Source organism: Ceratotherium simum, chromosome 8, assembly GCF_057802395.1.
Source record: "Ceratotherium simum simum isolate JZ-2026a chromosome 8, ASM5780239v1, whole genome shotgun sequence".
NCBI classification, from domain to species: Eukaryota; Metazoa; Chordata; class Mammalia; order Perissodactyla; family Rhinocerotidae; genus Ceratotherium; species Ceratotherium simum.
Window position 1 is genome coordinate 84,965,233 of NC_141907.1, and position 27,116 is coordinate 84,992,348.

General features: G+C 40.7%; 1 protein-coding gene across 1 annotated transcript in view; it reads right to left on the bottom strand.

Annotated features, from left to right (window-relative positions):
- SLC39A8 (solute carrier family 39 member 8) overlaps positions 1-27,116 on the bottom strand; it is an 86,543-nt gene that overhangs the window by 51,991 nt on the left and 7,436 nt on the right. Inside the window, exon 2 of the mRNA XM_004431027.3 lies at positions 4,185-4,347. Coding sequence (XP_004431084.2) covers positions 4,185-4,347 — 163 coding nt within the window. The remainder of the gene's footprint in view (positions 1-4,184; positions 4,348-27,116) is intronic.

Here is a 27,116-nt window from a genome sequence, read left to right on the forward strand (position 1 = left end):
GGGGTGGGAGCCTGGGCTCTGCTCCCTCCTCAGGTCCTCTACCTCGAGGACGGCACTGAACCTCCCTGGAGCTTGACCTATACCTCGGTTGCATTACAGAGTGGACAATGTGATCTCCAGGGATGCTACAAGTAAAATTCTATTATTCTTACCTATTATTTGAATTAAACAGCATCTGTGATCTCCTCAAAAAAAATGAGGCAACTTAATTAATTTATCTCCTAGAGAATTTCATTGACCATCAGTTCGCTGTACTCATCAATATGAGTTTATAAAGCTCCTGAAAGGCAATTTCAAAATCACAAAATGTGAGGTCTCTCATAAAGGAGACTATTTTTCTGCCCACTGAAACATCAGCGTAAACGTGTTCATAAAATCCTTGTATCATGACTACTTTGGATTACTTTCATTTCAGTTTTTCATTCCCTTGAATGAGCTCAGAATTGACTCCATATTAAGCGAACAGTTATGTCAAGAATCTAGTACATTTCATTATTTAAAAAATCATCTCTTTATGGGAAAAAAAATAGGCTTACACAGGGGCCAGGGGATGGAGTGAACCTATGAACACATGAGTAAGAAGAGGGAAGTCATACTCTTCCTACTCTGTGCCAGGCCCTGGTCCAGGCCCTTGCATATATTAAGTCATTTGATACCCCCAACAATTCTATAAGGTAGGGACTACTATTATCTCCACTTTACAGAAGAGGTAACTGAGGCACAGACACATTAAATAAGTTGCTAAAGATCACACGGCTGCACTAAAATAGAACAATTAAGATATTACACCAAGTAAAGGAATATATTGTCAACTTAAACATCTTAGAATAGTAAGAACAAGTACTCTACTAGTTTCTCTAATTCTCCAGAAACTTTTCTATATCTTCTCCCACCCCACCCCACCCACTCCAGCCCATTTCAATTCCTAAGACAAAGAGGTATTTCTTTCTTTATTGGGTCCTCTGTCCAAATATCTGGTGCCTTTCTGATCTTGTAACTTACAACTGTTGATTTTTCCATTTTATGAGTTTGCAGTGTGGACCTTAGAATTCTCTCACTTCCTGCTTCCCACTTCCTTGTTCACCTCCTGGCTCCCGAGATACAGTAATTTGGGAATTACGGTTAAAAACACTTTTGAATATCAGTAATTAACCTGCACAGAGTAGGGGATTTGCTTTTTCTGAAGCCTCACCTCCTGTACCGAGAATTATGTACGTTAGACACTTTTATTTAACAGACACATATGGTACCTAACTACATGCCAGAGAATGTTCGCAATGCTTTACAAATAGTAAGTTATTTAATCCTTATAGCAACCCTATAAGAAAGGTACTATTTTAAATGAGAAAACAGAGGCAGAAAGACATAGTCATGTGCCCAACATAGCTCAAAAATTACGGAGCTGGGATTTGAGCCCAGGCTGGGTTGACTGCAGAATCTATGCTTTTACTATGCTATTCTATTAGCAAATGTTAGTATAGAAAGCATTTGCTGAATTTACTTTTGAACATAAAGTGCAAACTGGATGAAAGTTAAACAGACTCATAGAAATATAAACATACTCCAGCAAAAATAATTGCTGAAATTAGTGTTATTCACAAAATAGCTAATTATATTGATAAGCTCTGGTTGGTGATTTCTATTCTTTGTATATGTAAATACAGAATGTAAAAGAGAACATGGGTTCTGAAGGTGAGACAGCCTAATTTTCAACCCGGCTCTACCATATAAAAGCCGTGTAATCTTGACCAAATGACTCTAAACTCTCTGTAACTCAGTTTCCTCGTTTGTAAAATGAGAATAGTAGTTCCTACATCACGTAGTTGTATGAAGATTAAATGAGTCAACTTACGTAAAGCACGTGGAACAGCACCTGCCATATAGCAAGTGCCACCTAAGAGTTGACTATTATCATTATTTTTGTCATTGTTGCTGCCATCCCTGTTGTTCACATACAGAGAGCTCAAAGTATTCATATATACATACAGGAATCCAAAAGTTCATAAAATAGGCGCTTCTTTGTTGAGGCTCTCCTTTTCTTCTCTATTTTTACTCTCTTTATATGCTCTATCCATACTCATATTAGATGAGCTCACTCAGACCAGTGGCTTCAAATGCCATCGCCGAGATAACAGATTTCCAGCCTCGACCTATTCGCTGAGCTCCAAATGTGTGCATGCCACTGCCCACTTGACATCTCCCCTTGTGGGTGTACATCAATGGCTTAAGCTGATCACATCAAAAATTATAGTCTTGATCCTTGCCACTCTCTTCCTCCACAATAAACTGCTCCTCCTCAGTCTTCTCCATCCCGGGAAATGGTGCAACCATCTATCCAGTTTCTCTGGCTCAGACCTTGATTCATCTTTCCCTGCCCCACATCAAATCCAGAGGCAAACCATTTTAGCACAGTCTCCAGAATCCATCCTGAATCTGACCACTCCTCCTCAGTTCTACTTCGTGCACCTTAGTCCAAGTCCCAACCAGCCTGAGCACCAACTCCTGGCAACAGCCTCCTGACCAATCTGGGTGCTTCTACTCTTACCCCACTACAATCTATTCTTCAAACTGTAGGTAGAACGATCTTGTACAAATCCAAATAAAATCATGTCACTCCCCTGTCTAGAACCCTACAGTGTCTTCACACTACATTCAGAATAAAATCCCATCAATTTACCACACCTGACAAGGCCTCTGGCTACCTCCAGGATATCATCTCCTTCTAGTCTCCCTCCTGCTCATTATGCTACAGACACATGGACTTTCTTGCTGCTCCTCACACATGCCAAGCTCGTTCTCAAATTTATGCTGGCTGTTCCCTCGACTGAAAATTCTCTTCCCCCAGAGAAGACCTTGCCATGGCCTTCTCTTTCTCCTCAGTCAGGACTCTGTCCAAACGTAATCTCATCAGAGAGGCCTCCCTTGACCCGTCCAAGGTCACACTCACCCACTGTCTCCTTCTATCCCTTACCTACCTAATTTTCCTCATAGCCTTCACTACTCCGAAATTATATTATTTACCTGCTTGGTTATATAAATGTTTATTATTTCTCTTCTCTACTATATTGCAAGCCCTAACAAGCAGAGAATTTTTCTTCTTGTTCACTACTGAACCCTCAATACATAGAACAGTGCTTGGCATGTCATGCCATAAATATTTATTGAATAAAAAATGAACAAAAAAATGAGAATTAAAATACCCATGTGGGGCAGGGTAACAATTTAGGAATACCAAGAAATTGCACATAGCTAGCAAATGGTTTATCTCATTTGTGAAAAGACCTCTTCTACATGTTTAAGCATGTGAACTATACAGTAAGCACACATTTGTTTTCTTATATTTTAAAATTTCTTCGCAGTAGATTATTCCTTTAAAATGCAGTATCTATAGCAGTACTATTATAAGCACTTAAAAAAGTCACTAGCATTTTCTTTCATTTATGAAAATTAAAGCAGCAATAACTCAGTACCTGAAGATTTAATCTAGAACCATGCTAGTTCCCTTATCCCTTTACTGACAATTACAGACAAAATTGACAGATTTTAAAATAATATGATAAGCACAAGGTAATGGAAATTAACTGATCAATTATGAGCCAAATAGTTAATGCAATCCAATATGCACAGCATAAAACATTTATTGTTTAAAATCAAGAAGTGAGTTTGAAAGTTTGTAAGCGGTACCAAGTATAATTTTGATTCCACAAATAGAAGAGCATAACTTACTAAACTTTAAATGAGTTCTAATTATTCTTTTTTTTTTTTTTTTTTTTTGTGAGGAGATCAGCCCTGTGCTAACATCCGCCAATCCTCCTCTTTTTTTGCTGAGGAAGACGGCCCTGGGCTAACATCTGTGCCCATCTTCCTCCACTTTATATGGGACGCCACCACAGCATGGCTTGCCAAGCAGTGCGTCGGTGCGCGCCCGGGACCCGAACCAGCGAAGCCCGGGGCCGCCGCAGCGGAGCGCGCGCACTTAACCGCTTGCGCCACCGGGCCGGCCCCGAGTTCTAATTATTCTTATTCTAAATAGTTATGGAATACAAGTATTTTACTAAGGGATTCTATGCAGATTAATTAAAAATAATAAAGCAGAAAAATAAAAATGCAGAAAGCACATTAATTTCATTTCAGACTAGCCCATGGACTTTTCAAGCAAACGGGAGAAAAAGCTTCCAACATACCTTCGGAAAGACTCGGTTTTGCTTTGTGTTTGGGCCGATCCTCGCAAGGGTAAAAGTTCAGTTGCTGTAAAACTGCTGGACAGATGACAGAGAAGTCCGAGCTGGTTATCTGGGTAGCATTTGAAAAGCCATGAAGGGAAAAGATCTCTTCAGCTGATAAACACTGAAACAGAAGAAGCAAAACAAACACATATGTATGCATATGGCAAAAGCACACATGCCAAGATACTACAAAGAGACAAAGAATACTTCATCTAGACACACAGCACTAACTCTTTATACAAAAGCCCACTACAGAAATGTATCCACTCCTAAAACTGTAAAACAGCCCACACCTCTTTAAACCTAGAAACCAGAAAAATAGCAAAAATCCTTCTTGATCAGCAGTCTACCTACAGCAGTCAAGAAGGTCAGAACTGGCTTGGGGGTTTCCAAAGACTTTAAAGATATTAAAAGTGGACCAATAGCAATTCAAACAAAGGGCTTTAAGACAACTCTATATTCTCAATCTTCCCTCTCTTTTTCTTTAGTTTGAGTGGATATTTTGTGTAGGCTATTGGAGTGGCTCTCTACAACATTTCTTGTAGACAAACACCTGGTTCCCTAACAGTTTCATAGTTAAGAAATTCATCTATCCTCCTAGACAGCAATAATAATTCCAATATTTAAAAGTTGTTTTTAGGGCCGGCCCTGTGGCTTAGTGGTTAAGTGCGCACGCTCCGCTGCTGGCGACCCTGGTTCGGAACCCCGGGCCCGGACCGACGCACCACTTCTCCAGCCATGCTGAGGCCGCATCCCACATACAGCACCTAGAAGGATGTGCAACTATGACATACAACTATCTACTGGGGCTTTGGGGGAAAAAATAAATAAATAAAAACTTGTTTTTAAATATTTTAGCATAAATGGTTGTTTTCTAAAATATGTATTATTCTCAATGATGGTAGGTAGCTTTTCTATATTGCATAAAGTTTTGAAAATAGTGCTGGGCTGTTTAGAAATTCATTAGTTATTAATGAGGAATAGAATCCATATTAGAAAAATATTCTCTGCAAAAATAAATTTTTAAAGGTATCATTTTACTCTTGGGCATATTTTAACTGTGAACTATCTTCCACATACTTGCATTATTAAGAAGAATACAAAAGAAGTTAAATGTGTTACTATTGCTAATAAATGTAAGAATTATACAGTGTGAAAAATATTCATTGACTCAAATAGAAGAGTCTGTCAGTGCAATTGAGAAAAGTTCTTTGCATACTTCAGCCAATATTTAAATGCTACTAAGATCTTAGCTTTGTGCTATGGACTGGATTGTGCCCTTCCAAAATCCATGTATTAAAGCCCTAACACCCAATATGATGTTATTTGGAGATGGGGCTTAGGGAGGTGATTAGGGTTAGATGAGGTCATGAGGGTGAGGCCTCACTCCAATTGGATTAATGGTCTTTTAAGAAGAGACACCCAACAGCTTGCTTGCTCTCTCTCTCTCTCTCCAGCATCTGAGAACATAGCGAGAAGGCAGCCACCTGCAATCCAAGGAGACAGCCCTCACCAGACACCAACCCTTCTGGCACTTTGATGTTGGCTTCCAGTCTCCAGAACTGTGAGAAAATAAATTTCTATGGTTTAAGCTATTCGGTCTATGGTATTCTGTTATGGCAGCCCAGACTGACTAAGACGTTATGAATGGTATTGAGAATTCAAAAGTTGATGTAACTGTTTGACCATAAGGTGTTGTAATGTCCTTCACAAGAGACAAATGAAACCAAAAATGTTAAGATTTTGGTTCAAGAACATCACTACTGATTATAAAGGAAAGATAAAAAACATCAAATACACCTAAATGTATGCAGTCGTCAAAGGCTAAGACTGCATTGGCCTTAAAGAAAACACACATTTAGACCTCCTTTTTATTTAATGTCTAAGTATGTGCCTAAAGCAGTTCCTTATTCAACCCACACTCTCGTTAGGTTCATGACAATGATAGCTGTGTGTCATCCCTAGAAGTAGAGACTCCACACCCAGTGCTCTGTTCACAGTCTTCCCTTCCGCTGAGACCAGAAGGTAACAAACCAGAGGAGGGAGAACACAGCTCGGGAGCTAAGTGCGGGAGGGAACGTAGGTGTAGCATATTCATGACCATGAAGCCACCCAGGGGGCATAATGGCCAGGCTCAAAAATCAGAGTCCATGTGGTCCAACTGCCCGCCGCAGCGTTCCAGGAATAAATGGGGTAGCGACATAAACAGAAAGCAGCACTGTTTCCCTACAAGGAAGGCTGCGTACTTGGACTTCGAGTTCCTCCAACTACAAAACGGTAGGAAAAGGGGAAGCTGCCAATAAATAATTTGCCAAGTCTTCTCAGAATTAACATTCTAAGACTTCCTAAACCTTGATGACTGTTAAGCAGTCCTCTTCAGACTCCAGTTGTGACTCATTCACAGGCTAGGAAACCCACTTACAATGTCACAGTCAGCATTCTGTAAGGAAGTACAAAATGATACAACAAAGCTGGAGAGTTATCATAACTATTGTTATCACACAAAACAAGGGCAAGTACTGCTTAGTCAAACTTCTGCTTCAGTGACGCATGTACGTACCACACACATGTACACTGGATCACAACGTAACAGTCACTGTTCACTGTAAATGGCAGTCAAGAGTTTCAAAGTCGTTACCCTGAAGGATGCCAAAATTGCCCACTGTACATCATTGAAGACACTCTTATACGGACACTTAGGAAAAAAGCAATGCAGTCAAAGAAATATATAGTCAATCCTGTAGGACAGCTGAGAGTCTTGACGATCTGGGCAGCATCTGGTAGAAATTTTGGCTGGGCAGGTGGTCATGGATAATAACACTCGACAGCGGCAACTTAGTCTCCAGAAGGAACAAGGAGGTGGAGAGATGACAGAACTCTAGGCCTTGCCTATGAGGTGAGAATAAGGACGGAATACTAACAGTGTGGCAAAACTGAATTCATGGCAGATCTGATTTATGTAAAGATAGCTAGCTACCAGCAAGTAGAATGCAAATAGTTTTATACAGCAGCCTATTTTGGCTTTAAACCATCTTGATTTTTATTACGCTTTGATTTAACAAAGTTGAACCTGAAACAGAGAAAGCAGTTGTTGGAGAAAGGACAGTGTTCCCCTGAGCAGGGACAAACAGGATGAGAGCCCAGCGCCTGAACAGTGAGAGTGACAGCAGAACCAGCAGAACCACTGAAGGAAGTTTACACATCCTCTCAAACACACCCCTTCTTCTCCAACGCAAACAGTGAATAAATTATGAAGCTGGTAGGATCCACCGTGGCTCCTCAGAAAACACTCAGGGTGACTCGCCTGAACGGTGTGAGCCTTAATAAAGCCTCGTGCGCCTTCAGCCCTCCTTCACACGTACGGACTGAGCTGTTCTTCTCTCCACCTATTTGTTCTGACAACACTGCTGTGCTGCAGAGGGCCACGCTGATGTTCGCCGTGGCCGTCTGAGCGCTGTGCCATCAGAGCAGGCTCCAGCCAGCAGAGGTCCCAACGTTCAGTGCGTTGACTCTTCCTAGAGACATCTTCTCAATGCCGCGTTAACGCCTATTCATTAGTCTCTTGCCACCTGAAGGTGGTCTCAACTGGGCCTTACGAGGTACCAAAGGAAGGGAGCAATAGAGGCAAAGGCGTTTAGACCCGTATCATAAACGAGACCCCAAGTTATATTCAAAATCATTGTAGCAAATCGTTCCACAATTTCTTCTGCTCCTTCCCTACCCCTTCTTCCTCACCAGTTCTGACTAGTCAGGAGCTTTCCTGCTTCTTTCCCAGACACATCTTTGTGGGAATGCTGGGGGCTGCTGCAGGAGGGGACGGAGGGAAGGTTGAATGATTAGGGGAAGTTCCTCCCTAAACATTTTATACAGTTGAAATCTCCCTATAATAAATACCAAAGAGTTAGGCAAGATTTGAAATTACAGAACTTAGATAATGATACAGACTCTCTCCTCGATTAAGTCCTCAAAGCCACGGCCTTGCATCTGTCCCTGTGAGGCCTGCATCACCCAGTTCTAGCAAGAGTCCTGCTCGGTCAGTTCAGAAAATTCCCCCATCCTCAGTGTCTGGTCACCCCAGCCTGCCGTCAGCAGGAATCCCGTCAGGTCTGTTTAATCAAAATCCCCCCTACCCCTGAGGTTTCCTCTTAGTAATTTTCCATCCACTCACCCCGACCTTGCTCCTTGGCTACAAATCCCCACTTGTCCATGCCGTACTCAGAATTGAGCCCAGTTCTATACTGAAGGCCCTTTTCCCCCATTGCAATAGTTCTTGAATAAAACTTGTTTTTATCCCTGTAACTATTGCCAGGCTCTGGTTTTAACAACACCAAGTATAATAACCATATAATTATACTATACATCGCATAAATTCTTTCCTCATTCAACAAATATTTACTGGATCATAAAATTCTCGGTATAATGTTGACAGGAGAAGTGGAAGGTAGGGAAGCTGCAGGATGACAACCAAGAAAGAAATAGTACAAAGATAAATAAGTCATAATACCTTCCATCCAGAAACCTAAATAATTTTGGCAGAAATAAATCAGAAATATCAGTATATATAAAACCAGAAAGAAAGTGATAAATTCACAAGAGATGTAATGATAAAGAACTACGAGAGTTCATGTAAGGGAGAAATGATATGCAGAGGAAATAGTCAAAAGCAAGTTTGAGGTTAGAACTCCGGGGAAAACAGAAAGAGGATGTTGCTACTGGAGTGATTAGGGAACCTAGGAAAAGAAGCTCATTTGGGAGGATGGTGGCAAGTTTGGTTTTAAACATTTTAAGCTGTAATGGCTGTGGGACATCAGATGGAAATGACATGAGTGAGCTTTCTCTGAGAAAGGCAGAGGCCAGAGGTAAGGATGTGGCTGTCTTCTGTAAGGAGACAACAGCTGAGTGGGACTGGGGGAGATCATCAGGAGAGAGAGGAGAGAGAAAAGAGGAAAGCTTTGGAAATACATATTTAATTTGTGCAAAAGCAGAAAAGGGAACCAGAGAACAAGACAGAGCAAGATAAGCCCAAAACGTAGGAAATAATCTAGGCCAGTAAAATGTAGTGAATGTCCATTGTTGTTGCCTGCCTGAAATCCCTTCCCCACCACCAGTAACAGACTGCCTCACCACCCCAGGAGCCTCCTCCTGTGTGGTTCAGTGGAGGCTGACCAGGGAACATATGACATGTCCACCCTCCAGTGGAACTAGTGAAGAGATCTTCTTCCACTAGGATTGCTATGAGTCTGGGGGCTCCTTAGGCCATTTTTTCTACCATGTGAAAGACGGTGAACTAATAAGTAGAGAAAGATAGGTTTCCAATACCATCACTAATCCCCTGGATACCAGTGTGCCTACAGCTGGTCTGCCCCTTGACTCTTCAGTTACCTGAGCCAATGAATTCCTTTTTTGACTTAAGCTAATTAAGTTTCTTTCACTTACAAATGAAAGAGTCCTGATTGAGATATAAAGTAATTATTCAAAAGACATTTTTAAAGCTAGCAAATGAATGCTACATCCAGAACCTACAGGAAAACAAAAAAATAAGTTTTTCCACTCTTTAAACCTTCTCTATTCTTCTTCCGTTTCTCAACACATAGGCTGTTTTCTCTACTTGGCTGTCTTGTCAAATGGTACCCATTAAATAATACAAAACAATAGGACTGTCTGATCCCGTACCCATTACGCCAAGGCCTTCACACCACACCAGAAATGAGATATCATCCCATTCAAAAGCTGCCCAGAGATGGTTTCAGATTCTGTTTTGCCATGGACTGTGCTTCTGGAGAAGCTGAGCGCTCACGTTCCCAGTGAGGACGCTGCCAGGCGTGGCTGCCTTCCCTCTTGTGGAGGTAAAGGCAGGGAGAGAGGGCACCTCACAGCGCATTTAGACTCAGTGACAATCAAACCCAGAATGAAACCTCAAGTCCAGTTAGTCTTCTAGGTTGTCAAGTAACTGAGCCACACAAACATTAAATTTCATTACAGAGCTCCAAAGGGAGCAGAGGTACACCTGGGGTTAGAATCCAAGTATGAAAGAGCCCCATCCAACCTCTTTTCTTTTAGTGACTTCCCTACTCAGCCCTGCTCTGCCACAGCTGTTGTTTTTCAGCAAGAATGGCAGGTATCTTCTGGAATTTGCCAGCTGAGTTGAAAGCCATGTAACCAACCCATGCTTCCCCATATCCCAGGTGAATGACAGGTCTCCCATTCTTTGAAGAGATGCCACAGATAAGAGGTTAAATAAGAATCCATCCAAAATCTTCATCTATTTTACTCTTCTAGCAGCCACTTCTCCTACACTCTCATTCATTTATTCATTCACCAAACACAGGTTGATCACATCTTCTCTGGGTCAGGTGTTCTGGCAGGTGCTGAGAATAAGACATGGTTCCATTTTCAATAGGCTCACCACTCAGTAAATAAAACATATAGATACAAAATGGACAACTATAATACAACGTGGTAGGTAGAATAATAAAGACATGTGCAAGGTATCAAGAGGGAAGAGGGAAGAGGTCAGGGAAGGCTTCCTGGAGGACCAGATACACGTGCTGCGTCTGAAATGTTAGTTCAGTGCTTCCGATGGCTAGAGAGATAAGATATGAGCCACAAAAATTTAAGTAAGGCAGAAATCAGTAATGCAAGTAAGCATGTGATTAGTTGACAAATGAATTCTATAAACAACAGTCATTACAGGAGTTCTGAGAAGCACATAAAAGCTATAAGCTTAAATATATATAGTCTCTTTTAATCCCCTCACCAACAACTAAAGTAGATTTTAGGAGATATCTGGGATGAAGAAATCATGTCTTAGCAAAGTAAGTTGTCCAAGATTAAACCACTCATAAGAGTTAAAGACAGAATTCAACCAATGTCTTTTGTGTCTTCTGACAGCTAAGCCAATATTCTTGCTGCTATACTCCTATATTTTGGTGGGTTGAACACTGAGAACACAAATAATGAAAGAGTGAACCATTTAGACCCTGGCAAGGAGTCATAGAGTTAAGTTACTCTTAGACCATATTTAGCATCCTACACAAAGAGAGACCTCAAAAACAATCAAACATCAGCCAAATTCAAACATCAGCCAAGTTTTCTCACCATGGTGAGAATTAAGAAGGAAACGCAAGGGGCCGGCCCAGTGGCGTAGTGGTTGAGTTCCTGCGCTCCTCTTCAACGGCGCGCAGTTCGAAGTTTCGGGTCCTGGGCACGGACCTACGCAGTGCTTACCAAGCCATGCTGTCGCAGGCATCCCACACATGAAATAGAGGGAGATGGGCACAGCTGTTAGCTCAGGGCCAATATTCCTCAGAAAAAAGATGGTCATGATTCTCTGCCCCCCAGTAAGCCCTCCTGTCCGTCAGGCAAACAGGAATATTAGGCAGACAACAGCCATACTCAAGCAGCAGCCAGCCAGAACCTGGCACAACACCCTCTGCCACGTGCTTCACTTCATGACGTTGCCATGAAGTGCTCCTGAAACAGGATCATCAAGCCAGAATATCTGGGTGTGTGCCATCTTGAAGGCTTTGCTTCCCTATTACTATTTTTTTTTAATTTTTTGTTTATTGCAGTAACGTTGGTTTATAACATTGTATAAATTTCAGGTGTATATCATTATACTTCTATTTCTGCATAGATTACATCATGTTCACCACCCAAATACTAATTACAACCCATCACCACACACATGTGCCAAATTATCCCTTTTGCCCTCCTACCTCCCACCTTCCCCTCTGGTAACCACCAATCCAATCTCTGTCCCTATGTGTTTGTATATTGTTGTTATTATCTACTACTTAATGAAGGAAATCATACGGTATTTGACCTTCTCCCTCTGACTTATTTCACTTTGCATAATATCCTCAATGTCCATCCATGTTGTCACAAATGGCTGGATTTCATCGTTTCTTACGGCTGAGTAGTATTCCATTGTGTATACACCACATCTTCTTTACCCATTCGTCCCTTGATGGGCACTTAGGTTGCTTCCAAGTCTTGGTTATTGTGAATAACACTGCAATGAACACAGGGGTGCATGTATCTTTATGCATTGGTGTTGTCAAGTTCTTTGGATAAATACCCGGCAGTGGGATAGCTGGATCATATGGTAGTTCTATCTTTGATTTTTTGAGGACTGTCCATACTGTTTTCCATAGTGGCTGCACCAGTTTGCACTCCCACCAGCAGTGTATGAGAGTTCCCTTCTCTCCACATCCTCTCCAACACATGTTGTTTCCTGTCTTGTTAATTATAGCCATTCTGACGGGCGTGAGGTGATATCTCATTGTAGTTTTGATTTGCATTTCCCTGATAGTTAATGATTTTGAACATCTTTTCATGTGCTTGTTGGCCATCTGTATATCTTCTTTGGAGAAATGTCTGTTCAGGTCTTTTGCCTATTTTTTAATTGGGTTGGTAGTTTTTTTGTTGTTGAGATGCATGAGTTCTTTATATATTTTGGAGATTAAGCCCTTATCAGATGTATGGTTTGCAAATATCTTCTCCCAATTGTTAGGTTGTCTTTTGGTTTTGTTGATGGTTTCCTTTGCTGTGCAGAAGCTTTTTAGTTTGATGTAGTCCCATTTGTTTATTTTTTCTATTGTTTCTCTTGCCCGGTCAGACAAGGCGCTTGAAAATATGTTGCTAAGACGGATGTCGAAGAGTGTACTGCCTATGTTTTCTTCTAGAAGTTTCATAGTTTCAGGTCTTACATTCAAGTCTTTAATCCATTTGGAGTTAATTTTTGTGTTTGGTGTAAGGTAAGGGTCTACTTTCATTTTTTTGCATGTGGCCATCCAGTTTTCCCTATTACTATTTTAAACCCAGTATTTTTGCATCTCAAGCAAAGAAGCCAGCTTGTTGATTCATCCACTTGAGCTACCATCACAAACTATATGACTATGAGACCAGTACAACTGGCCATAGATTGCTAAGAATTTATTAAGAGGTGAAAAAAGGTGAAGGTGCAAAATAATTATTTAATGGGAAAGAAACCTCTGGAATCCTTGAGCTCACATCTATCCTAGTATTTACTAAAGCTAATACTAATAATATAATACTGTGTGCTTGGCATATACTAGGGCTCAGCAAATACTTGTTGAATGAATGAACCCCTCACTTGTCTTCATGGTATTTTTTAGAACTGACTGCAAAAACAGTTTAAGTTCATAGTAGTAACCTAAAGAAAATTACAAAAAAGCAAAAGAAGTTAAGTACAGAAAATGAAGTATACGTCAGAGTGTTTCAAATATGGCAACCAGCCAAAGATCCCAAGAGGACAATTTAAATATTTAAATTTAAAAAGGGTGGTTTGAGTTTAACAATTAGAGGCCATTTCTGACCATGAAACAAGCGAACAGTCCCATTAGCTTATTTTTTTTTTTTTAGCATTAGATATATCATTTATTTTAATTTAATGAACTGAGTTTAATTAGACTATTATTTACCTCGTAGTTCAGAGATAATTCATACTTCTGAGTCACGTCACTGGACTGAAGAGGCAACTGACATTTATAGGAATTTACATGCTGCAGTGGGGTGGGGCCAGTAGGCAGTTGCATGCACATCAGAGACAGGTGAAGTCTAGCCATTGACTAAAGAACTCCAGAATAGGAGTAGAGGGTGAACCCACATTTCTCTGATCAGTCTTTAGGGCAGGGCTCATTCACTCTTTGCCACTCTCCCAGCTACTTTTCTTTTTTTTTTTCTTTTTTTTTTTTAATTGATGTTTTAATGGTTTCTAACATTGTGAAATTTTGGGTTGTACATTTTTGTTTGTCCATCACCATATATATGACTCCCTTCACCCCTTGTGCCCACCCCCACTGCCCCTGGTAACCACAATCCAGTTTTCTCTGTCCATGTGTTGGTTTATATTCCACATATGAGTGAGATCATACAGTGTTTGTCTTTCTCTTTCTGGCTTATTTCACTTAACATAATACGCTCCAGGCCCATCCATGTTGTTGCAAATGGCACAATTTTGTCTTTTTTTAATGGCTGAGTAGTATTCCATTGTATATATATACCATATTTTCTTAATCCAATCGTCAGTCGAGGGAAACTTAGGTTGCTTCCACTTCTTGGCTATGGTGAATAATGCTGCAATGAACATAGGGGTGCATAAGCCTCTTTGGATTGTTGATTTCAGGTTCATTGGATAGATTCCCAGTAGTGGGATGGCTGGATCATAGGGCATCTCTATTTTTAATTCTTTGAGGAATCTCCATACCGTTTTCCATAGAGGCTGCACCAATTTGCATTCCCACCAGCTGTGTATGAGGGTTCCTGTTTCTCCACATCCTCTCCAACATTTGTTGTTTTTTGTCTTCGTGATTATAGCCATTCTAACAGGCGTGAGGTGGTATCTTAGCGTTGTTTTGATTTGCATTTCCCTGATGATTAGTGATGTTGAGCATCTTTTCATGTGCCTATTGGCCATCTGTATATCTTCCCTGGAGAAGTGTCTCTTCATTTCCTCTGCCCATTTTTTGATCGGGTTGTTTGTTTTTTTGTTGTTCAGTTGTGTGAGTTCTTTATATATTATGGAGATCAACCCCTTGTCAGATGTATGTTTTGCAAATATTCTCTCCCAGCTGGTTGGCTGTCTGTTCATCTTGATTCTGGTTTCCTTTGTCTTATAAAAGCTCTTTAATCTGATAAAGTCCCACTTGTTTATTTTTTCTTTAGTTTCCCTAGTCTGGGTAGGCATGTCATCCGAAAAGATTCCTTTAAAACCAATGTCAAATAGTGTGTTGCCTATATTTTCTTCTATGAGTTTTATAGTTTCAGGTCTCACCTTCAGGTCTTTGATCCATTTTGAGTTAATTTTTGTGAATGGCGATAGCACATGGTCCACTTTCATTCTTTTGCATGTGGCTGTCCAGTTTTCCCAACACCATTTATTGAAGAGACTTTCCTTTCTCCATTGCATGTTCTTAGCACCTTTGTCGAAAATTAGCTGTCCGTATATGTGTGGTTTTATTTCTGGGCTTTCAATTCTGTTCCATTGATCTTTGTGTCTGTTTTTGTACCAGTACCATGCTGTTTTGATTACTACTGCTTTGTAGTATGTTTTGAAGTCAGGGATTGTTATGCCTCCTGCTTTGTTCTTTTTTCTTAGGATTTCTTTAGCTATTCGGGGTCTTTTGTTGCCCCATATAAATTTTAGTATTCTTTTTTCTATTTCTGTGAAGAATGTCATTGGGATTCTGATTGGGATTGCATTGAATCTGTAGATTGCTTTAGGTAATATAGACATTTTAACTATGTTTATTCTTCCAATCCACGTGCATGGGATATCTTTCCATTTCTTTATGTCATCATGGATTTCTTTCAATAATGTCTTGTAGTTCTCATTGTATAGGTCCTTCACCTCCTTGGTAAGATTTATTCCTAGGTATTTTATTCCTAGGTATTTTATTCTTTTTGATGCAATTGTAAATGGTATTATCTCTTTGAGCTCTCTTTCTGTTAGTTCATTATTAGCATACAGAAATGCAACTGATTTTTGTAGATTGATTTTGTACCCTGCAACTTTGCTGTAGTTGTTGATTGTTTCTAATAGTTTTCCAACAGATTCTTTAGGGTTTTCTATATATACAATCATGTCATCTGCAAATAGTGAGAGTTTCACTTCTTCATTACCTATTTCGATTCCTTTTATTCCTTTTTCTTGCCTAATTGCTCTGGCCAAAACCTCCAGTACTATGTTGAACAGGAGTGGTGAGAGTGGGCAGCCCTGCCTCATTCCTGTTCTCAGAGGAATGGCTTTCGGTCTTTCCCCGTTGACTATGATGTTGGCTGTGGGTCTGTCATATATGGCCTTTATTATGTTGAGGTACTTTCCTTCTATTCCCATTTTATTGAGAGTTTTTATCATAAATGGATGTTGTATCTTGTCAAATGCCTTCTCTGCGTCTATTGAGATGATCATGTGGTTTTTATTCTTTGTTTTGCGGATGTGATGTATCACGTTGATTGAGTTGCGGATGTTGAACCATCCCTGCGTCCCTGGTATAAATCCCACTTGATCATGGTGTATGATCTTTTTAATGCATTGTTGTATTCGGTTTGCCAATATTTTGTTGATGATTTTTGCATCAATGTTCATCAGTGATATTGGCCTGTAATTTTCTTTCTTTGTATTGTCTTTGTCTGGTTTTGGTATCAGGGTGATGTTGGCCTCGTAGAATGATTTAGGAAGTGATCCATCTTCCTCTATTTTTTGAAATAGTTTGAGAAGGATGGGTATTAAATCTTCTTTGAATGTTTGGTAAAATTCACTGGAGAAGCCATCTGGTCCTGGACTTTTATTTTTGGGGAGGTTTTTGATTACTATTTCAATCTCTTTAGTTGTTATTGGTCTATTCAGATTTTCCATTTCTTCTTGGTTCAATTTTGGGAGGTTGTATAAGTCTAAGAATTTATCCATTTCTTCTAGATTGTCCAATTTGTTGGCATATAATTTCTCATAGTATTCTCTTATAATCCTCTGTATTTCCGTGGTATCCGTTGTAATTTCTCCTCTTTCATTTCCAATTTTATTTACTTGAGCCTTTTCTCTTTTTTTCTTAGTAAGCCTGGCTAAGGGTTTGTCGATTTTGTTTATCTTCTCGAAGAACCAACTCTGTTTCATTAATCCTTTCTACTGTTTTTTTGGTCTCAATTTCATTTATTTCTGCTCTGATTTTTATTATTTCTCTCCTTTTGCTGGCTTTGGGCTTTGTTTGTTCTTCTTTTTCTAGTTCTGTTAGGTGTAATTTAAGGTTGCTTATTTGGGCTTTTTCTTGTTTGTTAAGGTGGGCTTGTATCGCTATGAGTTTCCCTCTCAGGACCACTTTTGCTGCATCCCATATGGTTTGATATGGCATATTATCATTTTCGTTTGTTTCCAGATAGTTTTTGATTTCTCCTTTAATTTCATCAATGATCCATTGGTTGTTCAGTAGCATGTTGTTTAATCTCCACATTTTTGTCACTTTCCCAGTTTTTTTTTCATGGTTCATTTCCAGTTTCATAGCCTTATGGTCTGAAAAGATTCTTGTTATGATTTCAATCTTCTTAAATCTATTGAGGCTTGCTTTGTTTTCCAACATATGGTCTATCCTAGAGAATGTTCCATGCGCGCTTGAGAAGAACGTGTAGTCATCTGTTTTTGGATGGAGTGCTCTGTATATGTCTACTAGGTCCACCTCTTCCAGTTTTTCATTGAAGTCTACTATTTCTTTATTGACTTTTTGTCTGGATGATCTATCCATTGTTGTAAGTGGGGTGTTAAGATCCCCTACTATTATTGTGTTGTTGTTGATTTCTCCTTTTAGGTTTGTTAATAGTTGCTTTATGTACATTGGTGCTCCTATGTTGGGTGCATATATATTTATAAGTGATATGTCTTCTTGATGGAGTATCCCTTTTATCATTATATATTTCCCTTCTTTGTCTTTTTTAACCTGTTTTATCTTGAAGTCTACTTTGTCTGATATGAGTATGGCAACACCTGCTTTCTTTTGTTTGCCATTAGCTTGGAGTATTGCCTTCCATCCTTTCACTCTGAGCCTGTGCTTGTCTTTAGTGCTAAGATGTGCTTCCTGAAGGCAGCATATTGTTGGGTCTTACTTTTTAATCCATCCTGCCACTCTGTATCTTTTGATTGGAGAGTTCAATCCATTTACATTTAGGGTAATTATTGATATATGAGGGCTTAATGTTGCTGTTTTGGCACTTATTTTCTGGTTCTTTTGCATTTCCTTTGTTTCTTGTCCCATTTGTTTCAGACTGCCAATTCAGTTTGGTTGTTCTGTCTTATGACTCTTCTAGTTTTCTCTTTGTTTATCATATGTGGTTTTGTTTTGATGATTTGTTTAGTGGTTACCTTGAGGTTTGGGCAAAAAATCTTGTGTATGAGATAGTCCATTATCTGATGGCCTCCTATTTCCTTATACTAAGTCCATTCAATCACTTTCCTCTTCCCCTTCTAAGTTGTTCTTGTTATACCTTACTCTATCTTGTGTTGTGGCTGTGTGTTTACAGTGATGAGGTTAAATTTATTTTTGGTGAGTTTCTTCCTTTGATCTTTAAATTTAGTATTTGAGTGGTTGCTAACCTATTCCGGTAAAGATCTACTATTTTTCTGAGTTTGTCTACCTACTTTTCTCCTTCCTCCAAGCTTTGTGTTCCCTTTCTCTTCTTTTTTTCAGGCCTGAGGGCCTTCTTGAGTATTTCTAGTAGTGGGGGTCTTGTGGCCATGAACTCCCTTAGCTTTTGTTTATCTGGGAAAGTTACTATTTCTCCATCATATTTAAAGGATATTTTTGCTGGATAGAGTATTCTTGGCTGAAAGTTTTTGTCTTTCAGTATTTTGAATATATCATTCCAGTCTCTTCTAGCCTGTAAAGTTTCTGTTGAGAAATCCGCTGATAGCCTGATGGGAGTTCCTTTGTACGTTATTTTTTGTTTTTGTCTAGCTGCCCTTACTATGGTTTCTTTGTCGTTGACCGTGGCTAGCCTTACCACTAGGTGTCGTGGTGAAGGCCTTTGTCTGTTAATATATATAGGTGTCCTGTTGGCTTCGCTTACTGGTATTTCCTGCTCCTTCCCCAGATTTGGGAAATTCTCAGCTATTATTTCCTTGAATGGGCTCTCTGTTCCTCTTTCCCTCTCTTCTCCCTCAGGAATACCTATAATTCTTATGTTACATTTTCTAATAGAGTCAGATATTTCTCTGAGTCTTTCTTCATTTCTTTTTAGTCTTAGTTCTCTCTCCTCTTCCATCTGGAGTATATCTGTATTCCTATCCTCTAAAGTGCTAATTCTTTCCTCCATATTGTCAGCCTTGTTCTTTAAAAGATTCCAGATTCTCCTTTATCTCCTCCATTGTGTTCTTCATCTCCATCAGCACTGATTGGTTTTTCTTTATGATTTCAATCTCTTTTGTGAAGAAACTCCTAATCTCATTGAATTGTTTGTCTGTGTTGTCTTGTATTTCGTTGACTGTTTTTATGATAGCTATTTTGAAATCTCTGTCATTTCGTTTATGGATTTCTGTGTCTTCGGGGTTGATTTCTGGGTGCTTGTCATTTTGTTTCTGGTCTGGTGATTTCATATATTTTTGCATTGTGGTTCCTGTGTTGGTTTTGTTTTTCCTCATCCTGGAAATCCCTGGTGGCAATTTCCACCTGCCGCCACTGTCTGGTGGTAAAGGGCTGTGTAGTCTAAGCCCCCTGCGCTCTGCCCCGGTTTTTCTGCTGTGATCCACAGTTTTGTTTTTTGGTTTTTTTTCCCCGTTGCGATCCACGGGTCTGATCGTTTGATCAGGTCTGTCGCGGATCTCTTGGTCTGGTCTGCCGCGGATCGCTAGGTCTGGTCTGGTCGGTTGAGCTGCAGGGTCCGGTTTGCGGGGAGGGGGCAGCTCTCTCTTTTGCCCTCTGGGTCCCTGACGTGGGAGGCTTGTCGTTTGCCCCTCTTTATCCACTCTCTGGGGTGCTCAGATGTTGATGGTAGCCCTGTGGCTCTTCTGAGTCCTCTGTGCGGGAGTTTCCCACTGGCTGAGAGAGTCCGAAGAGCTACGGTTTCCCCGCCCAGGGCCGCCCCTCCCCCCTCTCTGGGAGCCGCGCGGACGGGGATCACTGATCTGATGGGGAGGGAGAGGAGTTCTCCTTACCTCTCCCCACTTCCTCCGGGGTCCCAGCACGTTCTGCTCTCAGATGTGCGGCAGTGTGGATCTTTCCGCTCTAGCTTTTCACTGTCTGGGATTCTGTTGTTGGTCTGTGACTGTTCCTTTTGTTGTATCTTGTCGGGGGAAGAGTTCACGGGAAAGCTCACTCCGCCATGATGCTGACATCATTCCCCATTAGCTTATTTTTGCAGGGGTGACTGCACAACATCATGGAACTGGTGATGGAAATGCTGCACACTGGCAGCAGGAGTGGCTGAGGACGGCACTTCCAGGTTTGTTACTGACACAATAATGGAACTACCTAACCTCTGTCACAAGGAACTCGAGTATCACTTCCAAACTTCCTTGATGTTGCTCACCATATATATGAGCTGAGTCACCCTCTACCAATCTTCTCTTGAACTTTTTCCCCCTAATTTCCTTTTCAAAGTTTACTCATTATTTTTTTACCAAGATAAAACAGAATTTTCTAAGGTTTAAGCAACAAACATTCCAGAAAGCTGATCCCTAGGTTTAGGTTTAAGAGGTAGTTAATCAAGTAATCCCAACTCTGTTTCCCCAAGATTCATGTTTCCACTTTGCCCTCAGGTTTTCTTACACTTCTTACTGAAGCCACTATGGCGCCAATGCATTCCCACCTACTATGTACACACGCACACATGCACACATGCAATCACATTCACTCTCAGAACTCTTCCTTAAGAGGAGATGCTGTTCCTAGATACAGTCTTTACCTTGTTTTATGGTACATTAAGCAGAAAAAGATTATTATGAAACAATATGTATAGAATGACACCACTGCTATAAAAAAGGTTAAATAAAATCTGCAGATATATCCTGCAAAATATTAACAGTGTTTATTTCTGGATGGTGAAATTATGGGTGATTTTTATTTTTTCCTTTCTGCTTCTCTATATTTGCCAAAGTTTTACACAATGTACATGTATTCCAGTTTCAATTAGAAAAATAAAATTAAAACTTGAGGTTTTTTATTAATCTCTTTTTCTGGGTTCCTCCAAACACAATTAAGATAGGCTGGAATTTTTTTTAATTTTTACTAAAGAAAAAGAAATTTTAAAAGCTATAGTGCACTTTTTAAAAGGAGTTGACAAAGTTTTTGACTTTGCCATAGCTATTGACAATTTCTCAGCCCTGCCCCATTCCACATTCAGTTTCTCAAGTCCCTCTCCCCCTTAAAGACAGGCATGGAGTCAGAGCACAGACACTGGCTGGGTTCGTGACTTCCCGACCCTGACCTGCCTCCAGGTGGCAGGGCCCACCCTCCTTTCCATCACCTGTGAGATAGCCCCACAGGTCTTCTCCTGTTTCCTGCCAAGATCAAAGGGCCTTTTGTCCTTGCTGCTGAGGCCCGGGGGCGGGAGGACACAAGATGTGGAAGGCATGCCTCTTCTCCCACTCAGGGCCAGGGCAGATGCCACAAGGAGTGAGCTCACCCTTCAGAGTCGTCTCACCTCCGCATACAAGAAATGGCCTTGTCCATCACAGGCCCAATTATACGACAATCCTTTAGCACAGTGGTTCTCAAAGTGTGGTCCAGGGACCGCTGGGGGTTACCAAGACTGTTTCAGAGCACATGCAAGGTCAAAATTATTATTTTTGTTTGTGTGTGAGGAAGATTAGCCCTGAGCTAACATCCGATGCCAATCCTCCTCGTTTTGCTGAGGAAGATTGGCCCTGGGCTAATATCTGTGCCAATCTTCCTCTACTTTATACGGGGTGCCGCCAGAGCATGGCTTGACAAGCAGTCAACAATCCGAACCTGCGAACCCCGGGCTGCTGGAGCGGAGCTTGCAAACTTAACTGCTATGCCACCGGGCCAGCCCCTCAAAATTATTTTTATAATATTAAGACTGCATTTCCCTTTTCACTCTCATTCTTTTGAGTGACTCTTCCAGATGCTAAATGACATATGTCACAACAGAATGAATGCAGAAGTATATATGAGAATTCAATTATCTCCTACTGAGCCAGATATTAAAGAGATTTGCAAAAATGTAAAACAATGCCATTCTTCTGACTAATGTTTTTGTCATGGAAAATACAGTTATGTTTCATTTAAAAAAATACTAACATAGTATGGACTTATTACTGTTATTTTTACTATATTAAATAAATATTTTAAAATTTTCTCAGCATTAATTTCTATAATAGCAAATATCAATAGATACTAAAGCTCTTTGGTGTCCTCAACAATTTCTAAGAGTACAAAGGGGTCCTGAGACCAAGCAGTCTGATCCAGCACATAAGAATGACATACACAGGCCCTTCTATACCACCTGACTGACAAGTTGGGAGCTTCTCATCAAGCTTATCTAACGCACCTCTCACCCCGTTTATCCTACACACCGCAAGACGGTTTCTACTGAAACATCACCATTGTCGCTCTTCTACTCAAACTGGCCCCTGACACAAAAACAAAAAGCTTTCCTTCTGACAAGAGTCTAAAGTCCTAACACTGAAGAACCTCAATCATCTGTCTCCAGTCCTCCTTTCTCCCTCTCCTGTCCTCTGGAAGCATGTCTGAACTCTCTATCCTAATTACACAGTTCCCATATGTCCCATACTGACCTTCACTGTGACTCTGCAGGCCCAGCACCCCATGACCCCGACCTAGAAGTCTGACGCACCTCGTCTCCAAGTACTCAGCTCCTACTGTCCTGACTTCGGTCCCACCACCCCTGCTTAATGTCGCCATGCTCTCCAGACTCCTACACCCATAGGACTGAATTATTTGGCACTTATTGTGTGCTTCCTTGTTCATGAAAATGGATATCTCACTAATCAGATCACGAACATCTAGAGAGGATGGATGTACTCCTTTCTACATTTTCCTCAATCCCTAACAAAGCTTCAGACATATAAGACACACAATTTATAACAATCACTAATTTGACAGATTAAAGGAAAGAGGGGTGGATAAAAGAAGATCAGAAACTAGTACATAGTGTCTGAGTATAATTATGAAAAATACATATCATTAACCTGAGCGTCATTTACGAGGACCTTTGAAGAGCCAGTTTCCAGTCACAAGTTTCTCTGCTCATTCTATGAAACTTTCCCAGAACCAGCTCAGAGTGGCCCTGATACTACCAATGAACTAATACTGATACCAATGTTTCCAAGTTGCCCTAAAAAGTATAGCTATGGGCTAGGTGAAAATCCGAGTCTAAATGAGGAGGGAAAAAAATCTAAATAATTCAGAAAATAGAAAGAACAAAAACTTTATTATTTCCTTCTACTCAGATGACACATGAGTTCAACTTTAATATACTATTTCTTTTATACTATTTCTTTATTAATTTGTCTGCATCAAATAAATGAATTGCTGGTTTACCTGGAATTAATGAGACACATTAGGCTGATTAAAATAATTTGGAAAGCTATGTTGGTATAAACTCCATTGTAAAAGGTTGAAGTTATTCATTCATTCAACAAATATTTCCTGAATACCAACTATATGCTAGACACCACGCTAGTGACAGGAAGGGAGAAGGTGACTGAGGCAAACCCAGTCCCTCCCCCTACAGATCTTACAGCCTACTGCAGGGTTCAGACACAAGTACAAGTCATCACAGTGTGGCCTGGTACGTGCTAGGGCAGGACCCATGAAGGAATGTGAAGAAGACAGGATAAGTAACCCACCTTAAAGCAATGGGATTGTCAAAGGAGAAAGTAATATCTAAAATGAGATGTGAAGAAAAAAGGGAAAATGAGGTTGAAGAAACATGGGGGAGGGGTGGATGCTTCAGGGCTTTACCTACCAGGCAAAGAGTTTGGATTTTATTCTAATAGTAATGAGAAGCCATTCGGGGATGGTGGAATGATCAGATTTGCATATTAGAGACAAAAATCTGGCAACAGTGTGTAGGATGGAGAGGGACATGGGGCAGGACTAGATACAGCGGGCAGCAGCAGCAACACAGCAGACATTTATTGAGCCCTTAGAGTACACCAGGCACAAGACAGAATGGCAAAATACAACATCTAATTTTATCTGCTCAACAACCCCATAAAGTAGGTAAAACTACCCCCATTACACAAAAAAAAACACTGGACTTTAGAGAAATTTGGTGTTGGTGGTGCCATGGAGTCGATTCCAACTCCCAGTGACCCCGTGGACAGCAGAGTGGACCCTGCCCGGTCTTTCTATGCCATCCTCTCACATTCTGGTGCTGTATCAGACAATGTTCTGCTGCTATTCATGGATTTCCATGGCGAATTTTTTTAGAAGTGGGTGGCCAGGTCCTTCTTCCTAGTCCGTCTTAGTCTGGAAACTCCCCTGAAACCTGGCCACCATGGCTGACCCTGCTGGTATTTGAAATACCGGTGGCATAGCTTTCAGCATCACAGCAACACACAGCCACCCAGTATGACAACCAACAGACGGGTGGTGTGGTTCCCTGACTGGTAAACGAACCCAGGCCGAGGCAGGGACAGTGCTGAATCTTAACCACCAGACCACCAGGGCCTTAGAGAGATTAAGTAACAGATATTCAGCAGTTATTGTGACAGGACTTATTGGCATTTGATGTGAGAAGGAGAGAGAGAGAAATAAGAGTTGAGAATAACATCCAGTTTTTCAGCTTAGTCAACTGAGCAGAAGGTGATGCTGATCACTGAGAAAGGCAAAACAGGATTACCAGAAGGTTCTGATGGAGAAAGGATAGAGTGGATGATTCCATCAGGGACAGGTGTAGACTTGCTGAGTTGGGGAGAGCAGAGAGTTAGCCATCGATCGGCAACAGGATGCACAAGGCTGACCCTCAAGAAAGAAATCTGAACCAACCCAACCTCTTTAGAAAACATCTACAGACAAATGATAACTGCAGCCAGAGGACTGGCTGAGGCTGTAGAGAGAGTATAAAATCACAAGAAAGAGGTCTTGAGACAGAACCCAGAGAGGTAAGAAAACTGAGGCAGATACAGTTGCAGGCAAGGAAAGGGTGTGTTTCAAGTCGGACATGTTCAACACTGTCAAAATTAACAGAGAGGTAAGGCCTGAGACGCCCAGTGTATTCAGCAATAAGCAGCTTCTGGGTGACATCCTGGAGAGTAATTCCTCATGTCGGGGACAAAGCCAGACCACAATACATTGAGGAGTGACTGGAAGGTGAGGAAATGGAATAGGAATTCATACATTTTCCACCGCCCAGCTATGTACAGAAAGTGAGGCACAAAGACTACTGTATTCAGGGGTTCATAGCACAAAGGTCCCATGAACCCACACCTTCCGAAAACCAGCATGGTGGGGAAGAACTGAGGATTCAAAATTGGAAAGTCTGTTCTCCCAGACAGATTTGGGCACTTGGTGACTTTGGCCAAATGACTTAATTGTGCCTCAGTTTCTGGGGAAACTAATCTGTCCTAATTCTCTCACAATACTGTCTTGAGTATCAAATGTCAATAATCAGGAAATGACATTGTAAGGTTGAAAAATAGCCTGTGGAGGAATTAATATCAGGTTTTAGAGCCAGTCCTGACTATTGTGCAGACAGTTTCAGCAGGAAATAATAATAATAATAATAATAATTTTTTTCTTTTTTTACTCAAATAAGACAGGAATATCAGCAGAGAACATCTTCCTGCTTCAAATGACTGTACATTTCCCAGTGGCTTCAAGAAACTGACATCAGTTCCACTTTGACATCCAGGCCCTTAGATAACATAGGAGGCACTTGGCTTTTTGGGAAATACACCAGCACCTCTGTGGGAGGATATTCTTCATCATGAGGAGCAACAGTGGAAAGAACGTAGGTTTCAAAGTCCAGTCACCCTGGAATGGAATCCTCACTCTGCCGCTTCTGAGCTAGATGACTCTGAGGGAGGCACTGAACCAGCTAAGGCTAGGTCTCCCCATGGGAATACCTGGAGGATGTACCCCATGGGATGAGGAAGATTAATGGATGGTTAATAAGAAAACATGGATCACAATGCCTGGCACATGATAAGTGCTCCACAAACATTACCGACCATTCCCATTGGGACAGGACCTGTTTCTTCCACTAGAGTGAAGGCCCTGCCCAGAACATCTACTTAAATGGCATCCATCCCAAAATTAGGGACAGAGCCAGCGTCTAGCTTTTCACATTAATATGTGTAGGTGAAGTAACCAAAGAATATACCTAAGTTCTGAGATGCCTGCTCATAAAAGAAAACTATAGAACATCATGATTTTATATACAAACTCAATTACCTGGTATCATCAACAGCACACACCCCTTAACAAAACGGTCTGTGTGTTTTCTAGCACATGTGCTCAACATTTAAAGACAGTGGGATCTGTTACCCAAATCAGAATCGGCCTACAGATTTTACCACTCCCTTTCATTGGAAGTTTGGGCTAACTTGCTCTTTCCCCGTCCCTGAAGAGGCACAGCTCTCGCTGCCCATCCCAGCGAGACCAAAGCGGCTCCTGTTCTCGTACCTGCTTTTCCACTAAGGCCAGCAGAATGTAGAGGGTCCTGGGTTCTTTCATGCTGCAAAATCCATATAGTGGTCCTAAAGTCAATCTAAACTTAAAACCATAATTATATCAATGTCTGGAAGTAAAATATGGACTCCCAATCATTCACATTTCAGTAGCGATGTAAATTTTGGACAAAAAAAATAAATAAATAAAGCCTTAGAGGCCTTATAAACGCTCACTTGGTTTTTTTCTCTAACTATGCAGTTAGTTATAAAAAGTCAAAGTATTAAATATTTGTAAATGGAAGGCATAATACTACTTTTCAGGTTAACACCTTTGATCTAGATTCACAGATTTTTGTTTTTTGCTCTCCTTAAACTTCAGGCCAAGAAAAACAACAGAGGATCTTTGGAAGGAGACAGAAACCAAATTAAACAAGGCTCCATTCTGCAGATTTTCTACACTCCCAAATCCAATCATCACAAAAGTAATTCAATGATAGTTTCATTTCTTTCCAAAATAAATCTCAAGACTCAGCGAACCCATTTGGCTTCTGAAACAGACAACTGGGAATAGTTTGAGAATAAATTAATTAGTTTCAATTACAAACAGGAATCTGTTATCTGGAGTTGGAGACGGGAAAACTCTCAGTTTCTTAGGTTGTCTAGAGTTTAGCAACATTTTTTAATAACTTGCACTGTAAATGATCGTAATATTAACTGTTTGCACTTAGTAATGTGTACAGTCCCTTGAGGAAACACCACTCTGAACACAAGTATGATCTCGC